The 20,356-nt window shown below is 33.9% G+C and overlaps 1 protein-coding gene across 6 annotated transcripts in view; it reads left to right on the forward strand.

Moving 5' to 3' along the window:
- Positions 1-20,356, forward strand: part of LOC106710412 (synapse-associated protein of 47 kDa) — a 31,950-nt gene that overhangs the window by 7,941 nt on the left and 3,653 nt on the right. For all 6 annotated transcript variants that reach the window (XM_014502455.2, XM_014502460.2, XM_014502458.2 and 3 more), the window contains one exon: positions 20,100-20,240. In XM_014502455.2, the coding sequence (XP_014357941.1) occupies positions 20,100-20,240 (141 nt within the window). The remainder of the gene's footprint in view (positions 1-20,099; positions 20,241-20,356) is intronic.

Genomic DNA, 20,356 nt, shown 5'->3' on the forward strand with positions numbered 1-20,356 from the left:
TCGTGAAAGTTATGTATCTGTTTTGTGAAGATGTTAGACAAAAAGATTTCTAGTTTTTATTTTCTTAAGTAAACTGTTTTTTACTATAATTCTAGATTAGTCTGATGCAATTATTAATAGGAAGTGTAAAGGGAATGGGTTCTATTTTGCAAATCACTACAAGCTAGGGTCTAGGCAAGAGATTATGGTATCTAAAACCCACAGTAAGTGATGTTAGTGTGTCCGCAACCTATCTCTGTGGCTTTTAATACGCCCCACCGAGTTTCTAATGCATTCTGATGAAGTTACAGCGTCCCCGAGAGCCTTGTTAATGTCTCTACCTCGCAGGAAGTACACTGCTGTATAACTATGAGTACATAGTATGTACATAACACTATTTAGTTACGATAAATTGATTAATTTGTATTAATAGTATTCATTTATTACATAGTGTCATCTCAAGACAAAGGTTATATCACTTAATAAGTTTGAAAAAATACAAAGATACTATATGTTTTGCACATATTTTTTTCAGTGGAAATTCATGGTGAATTCACACAGCTTTTGACGTGTTAATGCGGCATCCAATCAATTAATTGTAATATCAGCCAGCAGCTGTTGATTGGTCCACAAATGATGCAGCACAACAATTAATCTTAATTAATACGACAGTTAGTAAATCATAGGCCAGAGAGTTTCACTAATTGAATCATAACGAAATTCGTATACTCAAAATGTGATGTTGGTTAATGTAAACTTTGAAATTCTATAAGTTGGATAAATTTTGATGAACGTGAATATTAGAATCTTGTATAAACAGTTTGAGTTCAAATGATCACCATGAAATAAGAGTTTCGCGTTACTACGTCGTCACAAATTAGTCCAACACTTTATTACACAAGACAATTTGTTTTCAATCTTGACATGCTGATAGTGTAACGTTGAACCCCATTGATATTTTTTTGATAAAAGTGCTTTGTCAATCAATGAATAATGAGCAAATCATGAGAGTGACGTAAAGTAGAACAGACTAGACGGCGTCTGGGTTAGCACCGGATTGGCGACCTGCCAACTGTAACTGGAACGATGTGAACAATCCCATAGTAACTGTCTGTTTACTCCTTATATGCAATACTTTCTATATATACATGAGTAGTATCCCTATCTTTTATCTTCATAATTTGAAGTTTTATGACTATATTAGCTGTCGCCCGAGACTCCGTATGTGTTCTTTCAGACTATGTTCTATATCTATGACAAATTTAATTAAGACCCTTGAGCGGTTACGGAGATACCTTCAAACAAACATCCCTACATCCTAACATTCGCATTTATATTAGGAAGATATTAGTAAAACAGATATTGAGGAATGCAATATTTTATTTACCCGGAAAATTGCCTTATTTTGCATGAAATAGAATATTTAGTTGTTCTTTTTTAATATTGCGTTGATTTGCGGAAATTATAAATTGGCGTTGAACAATTATTTAATACATCTGCAACATTTGGTTCCATACGTCACTTTCAGAGCGTTTTTGGCAGTATCAGATGACGTCACTGACAAACACTGCTTTGTTTCACCGCTTTCGTAATGACTAGACGGCTTCAATCCGAGTTGATTGGATTTTGTACGGCGCGGTGTATATTTGGATCGTTTTAAAATAATTGAAATCGAATAGGAATTCGGATCGATTAAGTTTGACCTATATAATTTTGTGTTTGATTGTTATCCAAAAGTATGTTTATGTACTTTTTATTTATTCAAGTATCTATAAAATAGTAAGAAGAATACAGTTTTAATAATGAGTTTGACAGTATCTAATATATAAAATTCTCGTGTCACAGTTTTCGTTCCCGTACTCCTCCGAAACGGCTTGACCGATTCTCATGAAATTTTGTGAGCATATTCAGTAGGTCTGAGAATCGGCCAACATCTATTTTTTTATTTTTTATTTTTTTAACTGCGCGCGGACGGAGTCGCGGGCGACAGCTAGACTATATATATATAGTTATATATATATATATATTAAAATTTATATATAGAAAATTTCTTGTAGATAAATATATCCATTGTTCTATTGTATAACAGAGTCAAAATAACCTTTAAATTTCTAAGTCCATTAACATTTCTAACTAAAGTTAATGTTTGTTCAAAGTTTGAACAAATGTTTGTTGTTCCAGTTTATATAACTGTTCAGTTAAATAACAAGTTTGATTCCATTTGAGGTTCCATTTATTGAGTTCACAAAATAGCATTGATGTTGGTAATTTGGAATTTTACAAAAACTATTAATGACACGTGCCACGGAAACCGATAAAAATGTCCATCCTTCTGGTTCTAAGCTACCTCTCTACCAATTTTCAACCAAATCAATTCAGCCATTCTAGAGGTATAAATAACACGACTTTCTTTTAAATACATAGATATTTTTTTATGAAAATACACTGTCTTAAACTTTAGAAGTTTGTTGTATTAAATATTAGGTCCTTACATATGAAATTGGCGTTTTGTATCGGAGGAACAAAAAGTCGAATATTTTTTAATATAATATATTTAATTAATCAAAGTATGAACCATTATTTTCTATGCACTTTTGCCATCTCATAGGTAGTTCATTGATCCCTTTACTAAAAAAACCAATCGGACGGGAATCAATAAAATCTTTGAAGGCGATTTGGACTGCCCCATCGGAGTTGAATTTTTTCCCTTGCAAGAAGTTATCCAAATTTCGAAAAAAATGGTAATCTGTTGGAGCAAGGTCCGGGGAGTACGGAGGATGTCTTAGACTTTCCAATTGAAGCTCCTCTAATTTAGTAGCCGTCTGTTGCGCAGTGTGTGGTCTAGCGTTGTCGTGAAGCAGCAGTGGCGTGGAGCGATTGACCATCCTAGGTTGTTTAGCCGCTAGCTTTTCCATCATGGTTTGCAATTGCTGACAATAGACATCAGCCGTAATAGTCTGGCCAGATTTGAGAAAACTGTAATGAACAATACCGGCACTAGTCCACCAAACGCTTACAAGTAGCTTTTTTGGGGTTAATTTTTGCTTGGGGCAGGATTTGGCTGGCTGGCCAGGATCCAACCATTGCGCTGAGCGCTTCCGATTATCGTAAAGAACCCATTTTTCATGACAGGTAATGATTCGGTTTAAAATACCTTCATTATTGTGCCGGTTTAGTAATGTAACGCAACAGTCGACGCGCGTTTGCCGGTTTGCTTCAGTCAATTCGTGAGGTACCCACCTTTCAAGCATTTTAATCTTCCCAATTTGCTTCAAGTGAATTAAAACAGTTTTATCACTAACATCGCAGCCTGCAGTTAACTCGGACGTGGTTTGCGATGGATCCGCTTCCACAATAGCCTTCAACTCTTCATTATCAACTCGAGTCTCAGGCCGTCCACGGGGCTCGTTCTGCAGATCGAAATTTCCAGAACGAAAACGATGGAACCAAAAACGAACTGTGTTTTCTTTTGCAACACGACCGCCATACACATCATTCACCCTTCGAGTCGTTTCCGCAGCACTAGTGCCACGGCGGAACTCGTACTCGTAAATAATGCGATATTTTAAGTTTTCCATTTTGTAAAATGAGTGACGCAAACAGAAAAAAACAGAAGAAAAAAAACAAATGAATGACGGTCATCAAACCACAAATACATGAGTCTATAGCTGTACAAATTTGAATTTGGAATTCCTTACCAAAGAGGAGAAATTCGTGATTAAAGTGGCCAGTACGAAAAACGCCAATTTCATATGTAAGGACCTAATATTTATTAGTTGTACTTTTAGTTTTCTTTTTAGTTTAAACTAAACGACATAGTATGTTTTCATTATTTACATAAAAACTAATACATTTTACATGAATAATATTAAAAAATATAGAAATATTTTTCTAACATCAATTTTTAACTTGATTGATTTTTCATGTTACCTCCATCGAAATAGGTGTGACCCACATCAGCGTCACATTGACCCAATTTCCACCTACCCCTACCCTCCAGCAACCCGTCCAACTCCCCCAAGCCCCTCCCCTCACTGTTGACCTTTGCTTCCTTTTAAGCTGGAGCTTTATTACATTTCCCCTTCAATTAGCGGATATGTACTCTGTAATAGAAAGGGATACTACCCCTGATTGAATACGTGAAAATGAACGTAAATTTTAAACTTTGAATGTCATTAACTGCCTTGATGACAAGTTAACTGTTACTAAGGGAGACAATTGACGTTAAATAGTTCTTTTAAGTTTTGATTTAGTTTGAGAAGTCTACGCTAAGTTTTAATTAACCTTCTAAAGACATAAAAGTTATATATGTGCTCTCTTTAACGACAACGCGAATATTCAAACGTATAGAAAATGTTTTTTTTTTGTTAAGTTAAACCAGAAAAGCAATATCACAGTCTTTTAGTAAATACACTCACAAATACAACTTCTCTATTCCTTTTTTTATCGCGTATAAAGTTATTTTCTGTTACACTTGCCTTTCCATGAATAAAACATTGCTCGGTGCCACGCAACACTTTCATGCAAATAAATGCCTTTTGCCAGTCGGAATTATTGAACTTTTTAAAAACTGACCGTTTAGAAATATCGTATTTTATACTGTAATATTTAGGTTACCCACAGGCCCACAGCAATAATGTCTCTACTAGTTGCCCACGACGCCGCTCGACTCAATATCAATTACAATAAATAAAAATAATACTCTTTGAACATCTCGTTGATGTTAGCTCATTCAGCTTGAAGATCGAAGTTATTGGAAACAATTCCGCGCGCATTAAAAAAAAAACTTAATAAGTAGCGTATGTCTTATTCCAGACTATGTTCAACATCTGTGCTAAATTAACAACCCTTGTAACTTAGAGGTATGAAAAATAGATAGTAGCCGGTTCTCAGACCTACTGAATATGCATATAAAATCTCATAAAAATCGGTCAAGACGTTACGGAGGAGGTAACTAACATTGTAACACGAGAATTTTATATATCAGACTAAGCACGCGCAACTAACTTACTAGCGTAGTTATATTCTATAGAGCAGAATAAAAAAAATAACCTAAGTTATTCCCGCATATATCTGCTATCTTCCAGTAAAAGACCCGTCAAAATCGGTCTAGCCGTTTCGGAGATTACCCTGAACAAACTCGGATTTGCGGATAAACGTGATTATTTTGTTTTCAAAACCTACAGACACCAATTATTGATTGTGTAGATTTAAAACATGTTTTTAACAAAAAAAAATGTGAGCCGTCATGGGACGCCTGCCAGATGTGAAACATCGTGTGTGTACAAGTAATATGCATAAAATATTAAATATTATAATTAAATAAATAAATAATAATAATAAATAATATAAAATATTAATAAAATAAAAGAAATATATATATTAGGTCCTTACATATGAAATTGGCGTTTTGTATGGGAGGAACAAAAAGTCGAATATTTTTTAATATAATATATTTAATTAATCAAAGTATGAACCATTATTTTCTATGCACTTTTGCCATCTCATAGGTAGTTCATTGATCCCTTTACTAAAAAAATCAGTCGGACGGGAATCAATAAAATCTTTGAAGGCGATTTGGACTGCCCCATCGGAGTTGAATTTTTTCCCTTGCAAGAAGTTATCCAAATTTCGAAAAAAATGGTAATCTGTTGGAGCAAGGTCTGGGGAGTACGGAGGATGTCTTAGACTTTCCAATTGAAGCTCTTCTAATTTAGTAGCCGTCTGTTGCGCAGTGTGTGGTCTAGCGTTGTCGTGAAGCAGCAGTGGCGTGGAGCGATTGACCAGCCTAGGTTGTTTAGCCGCTAGCTTTTCCATCATGGTTTGCAATTGCTGACAATAGACATCAGCCGTAATAGTCTGGCCAGATTTGAGAAAACTGTAATGAACAATACCGGCACTAGTCCACCAAACGCTTACATGTAACTTTTTTGGGGTTAATTTTCGCTTGGGGCAGGATTTGGCTGGCTGGCCAGGATCCAACCATTGCGCTGAGCGCTTCCGATTATCGTAAAGAACCCATTTTTCATCACAGGTAAAGATTCGGTTTAAAATACCTTCATTATTGTGCCGGTTTAGTAATGTAACGCAACAGTCGACGCGCGTTTGCCGGTTTGCTTCAGTCAATTCGTGAGGTACCCACCTTTCAAGCTTTTTAATCTTCCCAATTTGCTTCAAGTGAATTAAAACAGTTTTATCACTAACATCGCAGCCTGCAGCTAACTCGGACGTGGTTTGCGATGGATCCGCTTCCACAATAGCCTTCAACTCTTCATTATCAACTTGAGTCTCAGGCCGTCCACGGGGCTTGTTCTGCAGATCGAAATTTCCAGAACGAAAACGTTGGAACCAAAAACGAACTGTGTTTTCTTTTGCAACACGACCGCCATACACATCATTCACCCTTCGAGTCGTTTCCGCAGCACTAGTGCCCCGGCGGAACTCGTACTCGTAAATAATGCGATATTTTAAGTTTTCCATTTTGCAAAATGATTGCTGCAAACAGAAAAAAACAGAAGAAAAAAAACAAATGAATGACGGTCATCGAACCACAAATACATGAGTCTATAGCTGTACAAATTTGAATTTGGAATTCCTTACCAAAGAGGAGAAATTCGTGATTAAAGTGGCCAGTACGAAAAACGCCAATTTCATATGTAAGGACCTAATATTAGGTCTTTACATATGAAATTGGCGTTTTTTCGTCACTTTAATCACGAATTTCTCCTCTTTGGTAAGGAATTCCAAATTCAAATTTGTACAGCTATAGACTCATGTATTTGTGGTTCGATGACCGTCATTCATTTGTTTTTTTTCTTCTGTTTTTTTCTGTTTGTGTCACTCATTTTACAAAATGGAAAACTTAAAATATCGCATTATTTACGAGTACGAGTTCCACCGTGGCACTAGTGCTGCGGAAACGACTCGAAGGGTGATTGATGTGTATGGCGGTCGTGTTGCAAAAGAAAACATAGTTCGTTTTTGGTTCCAACGTTTTCGTTCTGGAAATTTCGATCTGCAGAACAAGCCCCGTGAACGGCCTGAGACTCAAGTTGATAATGAAGAGTTGAAGGCTATTGTGGAAGCGGATCCATCGCAAACCACGTCCGAGTTAGCTGCAGACTGCGATGTTAGTGATAAAACTGTTTTAATTCACTTGAAGCAAATTGGGAAGATTAAAAAGCTTGAAAGGTGGGTACCTCACGAATTGACTGAAGCAAACCGGCAAACGCGCGTCGACTGTTGCGTTACATTACTAAACCGGCACAATAATGAAGGTATTTTAAACCGAATCATTACCTGTGATGAAAAATGGGTTCTTTACGATAATCGGAAGCGCTCAACGCAATGGTTGGATCCTGGCCAGCCAGCCAAATCCTGCCCCAAGCGAAAATTAACCCCAAAAAAGTTACTTGTAAGCGTTTGGTGGACTAGTGCCGGTATTGTTCATTACAGTTTTTTCAAATCTGGCCAGACTATTACGGCTGATGTCTATTGTCAGCAATTGCAAACCATGATGGAAAAGCTAGCGGCTAAACAACCTAGGCTGGTCAATCGCTCCACGCCACTGCTGCTTCACGACAACGCTAGACCACACACTGCGCAACAGACGGCTACTAAATTAGAGGAGCTTCAATTGGAAAGTCTAAGACATCCTCCGTACTCCCCGGACCTTGCTCCAACAGATTACCATTTTTTTCGAAATTTGGATAACTTCTTGCAAGGGAAAAAATTCAACTCCGATGGGGCAGTCCAAATCGCCTTCAAAGATTTTATTGATTCCCGTCCGACTGGTTTTTTTAGTAAAGGGATCAATGAACTACCTATGAGATGGCAAAAGTGCATAGAAAATAATGGTTCATACTTTGATTAATTAAATATATTATATTAAAAAATATTCGACTTTTTGTTCCTCCCATACAAAACGCCAATTTCATATGTAAGGACCTAATATGTATATCTTAGTATAGCTTGGCGACCCGTTGCCACGGCAAGCGTCGCCACGCCAACAATTCGGTTTACAAGTGATCCTATAGATGTTTCACATCAAAATCCGTTTGGAGTAAAATGATGTTCGGTAGTTATTATAAATAATTTTTTTTCTACTATTTGTTTCTAATACTTTTGATACCTGACAAGCATCTTTCAATTAATCCCCTTACTATGTTAATCGCTTCATTATTGTAATCGTCTTTTGTCTTCAGTTTTCTCGACTGACATTAATTTAATGTTCCAAGTATGCAAAGTCGCCGTCTTTCTCTTTCTGAATACTAATGGACGTAATTAGTCTATGTCAATGTTTTACAACTGCAAAGAAGAATAATTAGTTAGTGTTCACGCTTTAAATTTACTTCTACACCTGGTAGTTACTTATTTTTAGTATTAATAATTAAAAAAAAAAAAAACTTGACGCTATATCTGCTAAGCTCTTCCACGAGAAAAGAATCGGTATGTTTCCACATATTTTCCAATTACAAAAGCATGTCAATTTATTTATTAGTTTTAAATCTCTTTCTACTATTAGATTTATGGATGGATGATTGTTTGTTAGAAGGTATCTGCAGAATGGCTCAACAGATCTTGATGGAATTTTGTATAGGTGTACCACATCATAGTCTGGAAAAACATATTGGCTACTAATTATTTTTTTAATCCAGCTAGTTGTTAATAAGACCTTAATCGTGAGTACTTTAATACCTAAATCAACTGCTGAATAATAGCTGTTAGGGCAACCGCAATCGAGCTTAAATATGAATCCAATATCAGATTTTTGCCGTTGAAGCGAATTAATTTCGTCTCTGGATTTGAGACCCCCAGACCTTTATACATCTTGTCAAAGAAATTTCTCATTTAATATGTAATTTGCATCAGAGCATTTTTTCCTGATGGGATTTTTAAAAAAGTTCAAATGCAAAATGCTGTTAATTCTTATATACATATATCTCATATATAATAACTCATCAAAATACTTACGCCTTTACTAAATTCTGTTTGGTGCACCTCTCTCGCCTCTTTATCCATACATCTAATACATAAATTTTATGGATTTCAACATTGAATATTATTTCTTATTATAAATACGAAACTTTTGATAAATGAATGGATGTCTGTTTGAATGTATCTCCAATACGGCTCCATGGATCTCCATGAAATGTTGTATAGAACATAGTCTGGAAGAATACAAAGGCCTATGATTACGGAAATGTTCCCCTGTGATAAGTTTAATTTATTTACTCGATGAGTTCTCAAGGGTTACAACACATGTTATTGAAATTTGGCACAAATATAGTATATAGTCTCGAATAACACATGATATATATTTCACTTTTTTTTATATCTTCGCGGACAAAGTCGCAGGTAAAAGCTACTAAAATGATAAAAGGAGTAATATCGAAGCAATTTATTGCCCACTCCGTTCATAACTTGGGACAGCAACAAATGGCACACACTATAACTTAGATTAGTTTTCCTCAGCTTTCATAACCGATGTAACTTTGGATTGGTTAGGATCGGAGTATCGGTTCAAAGTATGACTAAATCATATTTTGTTCTTCCACTATATGTCTCATAAATGCTATGAGTATTTTGCAAGCTTGTATATATATTTTTTAATATTATATGGTGGCAAACGACGTTAAAAATAATTTTCGGATCTCAGGGATCGCTTGGCCAATAACGCTAAGTTCTTAACTAAGATTAACTTTAAATTGTTTAAAATAATTTTAGTGTAGATGTATAAAGGCCTTTAAATTGTATTTGTGTTATAAGATTACCAATACGTCTGGTTTTTCGTTTTATGTAATTTGACTGTTCAATCTCGTAGCGCTACGAGATTGAAGCTGTAGCGTAGGGGAAATTTGCACTACGTCCTTATTCTTAGAAATATGTAGCGATAATTCACGCTGCTTCTTACTATATGTATTGATATATTATATATTTTAGACAAAAACACATCTTATCAAAGTTACCTTCTTTATTTATCCTATTATATATTCTGTCTTTTATAGTAAAAAAAATAGATTGGTTATGTGTAATTTATATTCGTATGTACTCGATATTTTATTATGTTGGTAAGTTTTTCGTTAAATATTATCACTTTACTGTGCCCAACAATTATCTCTAGCGTAAATTTAATTTACATTCAGAATAAACTTTGCTTAGCCGCTCCAAAATATATTTACTAAATGTTGAATTCTAAGAGAATTTAGTTATAAATTTTCTAATTCAAATTTAAGGGGGTTTAAAATTCTTTGAACATTATCACATAATGTAATTGATTTATTCTACGAATTATAAATTAGTTTTGTATAAAAAATATAGGAAAAAATCGTAAAAGTGGAACCTAGAATATTTGTAATAAACTTGTGTAGAGTTTACATGAAATAAAAATCCAAGAATAAATGAGTAAAAAGGGACAAAAAATGTGAACTTAATAACTGGTATATTTGCCAACTTTCCTCTACGATATTTGACTTGTTTATTTGTTGAGAGAAAATATAATTTCACGGTTCGTTCGGGATAGAGTCTGTCGTTTCGGTTCCTGTTACGTCGGAGATCGTATCAAATTTATATCACTGGAAAAATTGTACTCAATTTCGTTGTAGGAAAGTACGACGTGAGGGAGGACAGCGAATAAATTATAGTATTTTTTTTGTAGAATGATTTTGAATTGGTTTTAATTATAAATTAAAACAATTTGGTTTTTTTTATGTCACATTAAGATTTCAAATATCGTTAATTTATAAACTATCGACATCATGAATTGCTGAGTGTGAAATTGTAATTTGATTTCTTGTCTGTTTATAAACTAGTGAAGTCAAATTGTCAGATTGCGAATTGATATACAGAGAAGGGTATGCATCGTTTAACATAATCTCTACCCTAAATAGTAAAATTAGAATCGTTGCATTATGCCACGTAATGAATTAATTAACTGTGGCTATGAATATGACGTAGGGTGTGGCGGGGGTAGGTATAGGAGTAATGAACGCATAGCGTGGCTGACGTTGTTGTACGTCACTTTTTGACATTGTTACATTTACCGCCGTGTGTTTACACTGTTCCACACATGTTTAAGAATATTTTGTTATCCCGCTCATCCTCTTTGACAAGACAGAGAACAACAGCAATTTTTTTAAAATTTCGGCAGTGGAATTTCACGTTAAGACAACCGTTTAACTTTAAATATTATTTTTAGTTGATGAAAATAGGCTTTAACTTGTGACTCATTTATGTCACTTGTAGTTAATAAATAATGAGTGTAACTGTGGCTTCTTTTCCTTTGTTTTACCTAACTGAGGTTATTCTCGTAGTAACTTAATATAAATAGAAGTATGTAATTTTTTTCCAGCACGCAAACAACATAAAAATTGCCCCACTGAACTGAAGTATTTACATAAAAACGTCGTATTTCTCTTTGTTTTAATAAAAATAAGGTTAAAAAACAAGAACGCTCTCTATGTATTTGTAATTAAATTAATTATCGTGGGCTTTCACTGTAGAAGCATATTTACAGAACATTCTTAACTCAATTTCAAAGAGAATATGAGGGATGACAAAAAGTTTGCGTAAGAGTGTATTGTAGGTGAGAACTTACGGTTTAATTTAACATTACGATACATTTCGATAAAACTACTTTCCGCTTATGTAATTTATATGTCGATGTTTCCCCTTTTGGTGGTTTCTTGTAATCTCACCGTAACAATGTCTGGATACATTAATACACTTCGTGCAAAATATTTTACTGATAATGTTATAGTTTTAACTAAAGTTTAGTTTATTATATTGTAAACTTTACCCTTGTCATTTACAGTCGTTATCAGTCGGATAATCGAGAGTCGTTGTCTGTAAACTGTTGAGTCTTTCATAGTTTAGATATCCTTTGATCCCTTCTAAATTCTGACTTTAATCTTATTGTACATTTACTGAGATTTAGAAGGGTAAATTTTGGGTATGAGGGATTTTCATAGGAGATCATCATTTAACAACACAATGGAACTTGATTTTATGGTTAATTTTCACGTGTTTCACAGAAGTAATTTGGTGCCGTCCAATAACAGTTCTGTTAACGCAAACAAGATGTTCAATCTTATTTACGTGGGTTGTATTGACTCGCCTAAATAAATTTCCCCCGCAGCAACGAAAGTCAATAAACCACACGAACTGCTTTATTAAAATACTTTTATCTGAAATAAAACTTTAGCTTGTAAAAGGAAGTAAATCTAAACAATTTGAAATGTATTTAAAGCGTGAAATACAAATCCGAACGCATAAAGCCACACGATCTGGCAACATTGCTGACAAATCAACAGTGTTGCCGTTACGGCGGCCATCGAATTAAAATTAAACGGTGCGCTCCGATTGGACGAGCGTGCGGGGCTAGGAAGGGGTGAGAGGAGGGGAGGGGTAGCCGCTCGCGATCAATACGCGTCGTTATGTAAGCGGCGGCGGACGGCTGGAAGGCGCCAACACGATGGAAATACCGCCTGCCTGGATTTATTACTGTAGGGAATACATAGCTTTTGAGCTTAATATTTTTAAACTTTCTAGACATTTTTACAACATTATAATGTAACGTTGTTTGGATATTCAATATTCAGACAACTGTATACTATTTCTTTTACTTAAAAAAGTAAAAATCAATTATGAAGATAGAGCTGTAGTTTAATATTACTTTTTTTAATTATTTTTAAAATGGACTCTGCATTTTTATAAGATTCTAATCATTCAAATCAACTGTAAAGCAAAATAAAGCTTTTTGTAATCAGCCGAAATTATTCTAGTGGCGTGTATACGATGCGCAAATCGCTCTCTCGTGCAAAATCAATAAGTCGGCACATTCAACGAGCGTGAATGAGATTCAGGGTTACTCTCCGGAGGTTAGGATTGCTCGATTGCTTTTTATCACTTCAATATTGCACGTTTTTATTGACTTTTTACTTCACCCCACTTGTATTTAGTAAACTGTAACCAAGTATCATATGAAAGTACTAAAGTACATTTTTAAAAAGATCAAATGAAGTAAATGATTGCGGAGTCCAATTATACAAAGGTTTGTTGCTCCAAGTCATTATATACTTTCTTTTATTTTCGTTTTATAAAAACTTATTTGAATTCATGTAACTTTGATTTCTGAAGTTTCAATCTGATTCCGTAACTTTTATTTTACTTTGAAATTAAAGTAAATGTCTCTTCGGTAATAAAACTCGCCTTTGATGGACCTTTGGAGCTAACTTTCAATGGACCGATAATTATATTGTGGAATTTTCTCGTTTTACCCTCTTTATATACATCGAGGTTTGTTGTTATTTCACGAGATGAAAACTTACCAAAGTTGGAATTTGTTTGAGTTGATTTGTTAATGTGCTATAAATTTGAGTTTTGTTTTTAAAATTTACTTCCCAAGTTTAACCATGATAAGCGTAAAATGATGTAATTGTAAATTAAAGGTTTTGTAAACGTTATCTGAGGAAAATAATGTTAATAATTCTAAAAAGATTAGACGAAGTCTTTACTGAGAAGCGAAATGCAAATATTCATTATTTTCTTTTTGTACCTTACTAATAATACCCTGAAAGTTTTTCGAGTTAACAATAACGTTTGGGAATGTAATACGATTCTTTTATGGCCGCGAATTCGCCTAATGGAGTGTACGATAATGGTATAACAAAGTTTTATTAATCTTCAATGGTATTGTATTAAAATAGATTACTTTTCGTTTTTATGGATTTTATTTTGGCCGAGATTCGCTGTTAGGGTAATTTGTTCCGATGACATTTAGTTTTACGTGTATGTGAAAACAACTTGCAAATATTATTCGATTACTTTTTGATATTTTAAGACCGAATGTGATATGAATTATTAAACGTCAGTATTAACCTTTTAATAATTTGAATTCTTATGATATAAATTTTACCCTTTTGCATTTATACAATGTTAAAATTTTGTCTTATTCATACTTTGACAACAAATCCACAACCAGTTGTCATAACTTCCTGTTTTATTATCAAGAATCATTTTTTTCGTTTTTTAAAGAGCTTACAGTGTTTTCCAAAAGTTCTCAGACAATACATTGGATATTATAATTAATAGAAACGATTACGTAATCTTGAAACGTTGGATAGGATCCAAAAATAGTTTTAGCTACAAGGCATTTAAGTTTTTGAGGTTGGAAAAGTTGTGCGGCGCCCTGTCGTCGCTTCGAATAACTTATAGATTCCTTGTTTTACGATGTTTTAGATTTCTGTTATAAAAATCCAAAAAAACATAAGACCAGGAACAAGTAGGATTATTTAAACACAGTGTCGAAACAGTAGTGTGCTTCCCTCGAGTGAAACTAACATAGCATTTTTTTTTTTATAAACGATAATTATCCTTTTGTGATTTATCAGCATCAAATTCTTTTGATACAATATTCGTCTACATTTCGCTTTAACTTTAGTTGTAAAGCGGTGTTTAATGTACATACATATAGGTACATAATGGAGATTTTAAACTTTTCCGAGCATCGTTGTTATGGAAAACTAGTTAGCCATACAAACTCGCATGGGAGGAATTTATTTGAAGTTTTTTTGTAAAAACATATCTTTAGACATGAAGTTATAAACCAGCATTCCGTTCCTATTTTATAGGCTTCCTATTTTATATTTTTACTCTGTAAAAAAGATAAAAAGGAGATGAGTTATGTTAGGGCGCCGGGGCCGCGACTATTGTTCACGGGAGTTCATCTTCCAGAGTTTTCTCTATTTTTCGTATTCCTGTATTTTAACATTTATTTTTCGTTTCGAATATTATATATTCTGTTATTTTAGGGATTCTTGTTTATTAATATCTAGTGTTTCTCACTATCACTTTGATATTTTTTATGTAACACTTTGATATTTCTTGATATTTTTATGTCAGTTGTGCTTGTGTGAATATGAATGTATGGATTGTAGTTATACAAACATAAAAGACTTAAAACACCAGTGTAAATGTGTTTATTGTCAATTCAGATAAGTGTTTGTACTGTTTGATAGTTATTTCATTCAACTATCTCATTTTATGTACATATATTTAAGTATTTTAAAGTGGAATCCCATTTCTATTTATAAGACATCTACATAAAGCATATTTTCAATGTACGATATAAAAAATGTTGCATTGAATAATACAAAAATAATGTGCATAAAATGAGCGTCTCGCCGCCGAAATTGGTATCCGTCTGATTCAATACGCTGTATCTGAATAAATCAATTATAAATTGCATTTTGTATTATATTTTTTATTCAATTATATTATGAAAATGTTATATCATAATAAAGAAGAATTGCACTAAAAGATTTGCAGTATTGAATTGTTGAACAAGGATTCAAGCTCTTTTTTAAATTATTCGTTGAGGGCATTGCATATTTATTGTCAAAGGAAACGCTTATTGATTAATATAGTTCTTTGTATGAACTTATTCGAAGTTAACTTGACGAACGTAATAAATTTCATTAAAGGTCACTTTCGCCTAATCAAAATGTTTCCCGAAACAAAGCGTTACCAACAAAAAGTATACTTCAAATAAAGTAGGATAAAGTGGTTTAATAACGGACGTCGTTATGGCCACGGTAAACTTTCTACCCGCTGTAGTTTGCTCTCTAGCGGCGAGCCAAGTTTTCTCATTGCAACTGAGAGTGTAGATAATGGCGTAGCTATACTTCGTAGCGCTCTACGCAAATACTACGAAATTATTTAGCTACGATTTTTGATCCCAATTTGAGAATTCAACATTTCTATTAAATTACCAATTTGTATAGAAGGTGTTGAGTAATTTGCCTGATTGCTGAGCTCAGTCCTGCTTTGGATCTACCCTGTTCTCGGAAACGAGTATCGCTTCAGGACCTTAATTGTTAATTAACTATTTAGCTTTAATATTAAGAGAATGTTCGACTTCTAAACATTTCAAAGAAGTACGCAAACTCTGTGCAACTACGTTGTAACAATCTTCATAGTGTTATACAACAGATATGCGGAGTAAATTAACATATAGACAAAATATTCCTTAAATAAAGTCTAGTAAATGTTAGGAATTAGACTAATATTGGTGCTATTATAATTTATGTAATAAAATTTACATAGTTTTTAAATTATTAAACAAATTATTTAAAATGTAACTAGCTATGTTAATAGTAAACAAGAGAATTGTTCTCTTTATGAATTTGCGTCCATTTTGTGATACCCTTATTACTTCTAGTAAAATGAATTCGTTTAAGTTCCCTCGAGATTAATGTTGCTAAAAAGCTTTTAGGTTATTCAAAAAGTTATCTGAGGTTTTATGTGTGTGCTATTAATATGTATGAACTTTGACATTTTTACTATGAAATATGCCAAAAATATTGAACAAAACTGTAAAAGTATGTTCTAAAATTTACCATTTGTTTCCACTGCCGGAACACCTTTACAAAACATGTTTTATCCCCTCTCTTTATTTTTGAAAAATAGAGGAATCAATATATACGGTGTAGGTGTCACATAATATGAACCTATGGTTACTTCTTGATCAAGCATTCGTCACAAAATAATATTACTTTGGATTATTGAATAGTATAAAAACTTGTAGTGACGTCTCCACTTTGTCTTCATAACTCTGTTAACTGTAACTAGCAAAACTTACATCGTTATAATGATACGAGCTGGAACTTTGTCACACTCGTCGTTATGAGTTCCTGTGACGTCGCCTATTGTTACGCTCTTTTTGTCTGGATTATTAATGTCGTATTCATTGTTTTGTATGCCTTTTGGAAATTCATTTTGAAATTTTATTTAGCTGGTTTTACGATGTCATTTTATTATGGAAACTACGAGACTCGTATTTCTTTTTTCTTCGTCACTCAAATTTTTTTGTCATTTTGGCTTACAAACTTCTTGGTTAATTCTGGTAACATTGTAAAGACTAAGCAATGGAGAAACTGATTGTTTTTTTAATGTGAAACAATCTGCTACAGCTTGTGTTTCCTCTTCGTAACACAGAGCTATGTGGCTATTGCAATTTACCTCCTTCAATGCTTCATATTGCGTCTATCTAAAATAATCTGTATTGTCTCTTTTGTTGTTTTAGTAAATTTTTTTTTGTTGTATTGTGTACAGCCTATATTCACGGTTGTCCGTCTCCTTGATAGATGGGTATCGTTTGTGCGTAATGCTGCGTATCGCTACATCATTAGTTATGTTGCTACCTTATCCATTGATCCCTTGTCACTAATAATGGATGGAGCTACGTTTGTCTTATATTTTTTCCACGGAAAATATGAGGTCGAATTATTATCTTTGGTTTTGTTAGTTACGATCTCGTAGATTTTTTTGACCTATTCCGTGGATATTTTGATGATCTGTCTTTGGATTATTTTCTGTCTGATATGTCTCGAGTGATATCACGATTCTTACCCAAGAAGCTTTCTTATACCAACCATGTCCAGGTAATCAGTGTTTATATAAATTCATTCATGATTGACATTTAATATTTCTTTTTATTCGACTAACAAGAGGATGAATGTTTTTTGCTGGAGAGTAAGTTTGCTTTTAAGGATGCTCTTTTGATGATTGAGATCTACTTCTCGGAGTATTTTACAGAGTATCACAGACCTAAATTCAGTCAGGTATTATGATTTCTTTTTAATTTACAACTAGTTATTGTGTTTATATTTGTTTCTACCAATCTAAGTATTTCATCTTATCTAAGATTACTTTACTGTAGATATAGTTGTTAATCTGCTGCAATGGAGTTTGTTTCAACTTAATAACGCACTAACTTGATTACATCTCTCACAATCACATTACTGTCCTCTATAGACTTGTTCTTTGTTCAATCGCCAGCCTTATTGTTCCTATTTGCTTTTGTTCGCTTTTATCGGAATTGTCAGCTTCTTCCATTTGGATGTTGTTTTCCAAATTCTTAAGTACTGATATATTTGTATATCTAATAATACAGATGGCAGGATGATGTGTATTTTTATAAAAATTATATTTGCAAACAATTCTAATCTTAATTATTGCAATCTGTCTTCAGCTCCTTTATCATTCACTATTTTTTTCTTCATCAAAGTAAATTCGGGAAAAGTAATTGAAAAACTTTACAGTCGTGAAAATAATTGAGTGCAATATTTTTCATTACAAGTTTTCGTTTGTACAAAAAGATTGGATTCGTGTCCGGCTTGCCTTTTAACTGCTCTGATTTTTCATAAGAAATTTAATTAACGCTTTGATTAACTGACACGGATTTGAATAAAAATGGTAAAATTGATCTACAATTTTGCGATGTCTAACTGCTATTCTAGAATTATTTAATGATTACAAAGAGAAATGAACTAAGAGATTTCTTAAATGACAATTAAACGACCACCTTTTTTTCGGAAGGGAATGCTGTATACATACTTCGCGCCTCGGACATGGCAGTTATGTGAGATTCTCTCCTCGAATGGGAGCATACACACTAAACCCCTCTGGTCCCTTAAGGTCATTATGTGGGGCGCCACGGGATCACGTTAGTTTGCAACCGCGAGCCCTACTGACCGCCCCGTTAAGGGGCCTTCACTGCGCCTAAAGTGGCGTTGCGCCCTTAGGCGAATTAAACGACCCCTAAAATGAGCAGTTAGTTCGACCACTAATGCTTAATAAATGTAAGTAAAAAATGTATATTGAATAAAAAAAGCAGAACATAGTATTCTTTGCACTTTTAAAGGCTCGTACGCGATTATGATCGTGCTTAGAACCTCCGGTCCTTCAAAAGCCTTTGAATTGCCCACTATTTCACACAAAAGGAGCTCAATTTTTCACGTGACTGCGACGATATTTCTTTCTGACTCTCAATAGTTTCCGACCCTCCTTTTGGCTTTTACAACTAATACAAAATGGTGACATTTTTACTTACAAATATGAAAAAAGACATGGATAAATAAATTCATATTATTTACCTATCCTTATGTCACATATTGTGTATCGTAACTGATAAACAATGAATATTCACTGAAATGCTTGTCAGGTACTGGCCTGTTTGAAGCCGTATAGTTTGCGATTGGTATTTGATTGATCTAGTTTTTCTAGGTAAGTTCTAGTGCATGTTGGCATGTTTACTAAACAGTATAATTTACGACGTAATAACTTTAGGGCTCGCAGGAGAGAAAGATAAACACATAGCCAAATTTTTTATTTAAGACGTAGCAAGCAAAATTGGCAATATATAATGAGTAAAGGGTGACATGTTTAACAAAGGAGTGAGTACTGAAGTGATGGAAGTTCGATCTAGAGGGAGAAAACTGGTGCGCTCTCTACATAAGTGGGATAAGACCAGGGAAATGATAACATAGCAAGTTAAATAACATTAATAACATAACATAAAAAATTAGTAAATAGTATGAAAATATATCTCTCGTAATAATCTTTATGTAGTACGTTATTACGGTTCAAATTACATTCATCTCTTCCAAGATGTAGATTTCTCATTAAATTTATGTCAAGAACGAATCCAGTAAAGGTTAATGACTTTCCAGAAATTTCCTCTTCCGCATTAAGATTAATGGTTTTTCTCGTAAATGAATCGATAAGCTCAGGGTAATTTTAGGTAACGACCTATTTGCTGTGCTAAGAGTCACGAACTTACCGTCTTTAACAAACATTATATTAGTCTGAACTTTACAATTGTTAATATTCAAACTTTCACCCATTAAGTTATAAACTATCGTAGCATTGCAATGTTAAGTAAGAAGCTCTTAAGATTTCACTTTAATACCACAAGACTTGGTAGCCATTTACAAGATGATAAAGTGTGAAAATGTTACAACAAAATGCAAAAATTTATTATGAAACTTAAAGCAAAAAATGTTAAAAAAACATCACTTGTAGTCGAATTTGCAATGAAATAAAAGCAAATTGTTGCAATTTACAAATTCATACCTCATGTAAAGTAAACCTGATTATTTCTCAGAATCTTTGCTCAACGTTTCTTAAGAGAATTGTCGTGGATCTCTGAGACCAAAATATCCGTTTAAAACTTATTGTTGTCTATTTTTTGTCTAAACGTAATGACAAGGATGACGATTTGTTTTATACAGATATTTTGGTCTAAGAAACCCACGGTTAATTTGTTTTCTTGTCAACAGAGCATCTTGGGCGAGTTCAACCGTGAACAAGACGCTTTCATCAAGGGGCAGGAGGGTCGTGGTAGTGGCGCGGCCGTGCCCCCCTGGGTCGGGGCACCCAATGAAGCCGCGCTCAAGGAGGAGTGCCTCTCGCTCTCCACTGTGAGTATATTCTTAGAAAGCTGGTCTTAAGAAAAAATGCATTATTAACACTTGATTACAGATGAAATTTGCTTGGCGTAAAGTAAGTTTCTTGTCGCCTGCAGTTTGACTGAGGC

This window comes from Papilio machaon, chromosome 18 (assembly GCF_912999745.1).
Source record: "Papilio machaon chromosome 18, ilPapMach1.1, whole genome shotgun sequence".
Taxonomy (NCBI): domain Eukaryota; kingdom Metazoa; phylum Arthropoda; class Insecta; order Lepidoptera; family Papilionidae; genus Papilio; species Papilio machaon.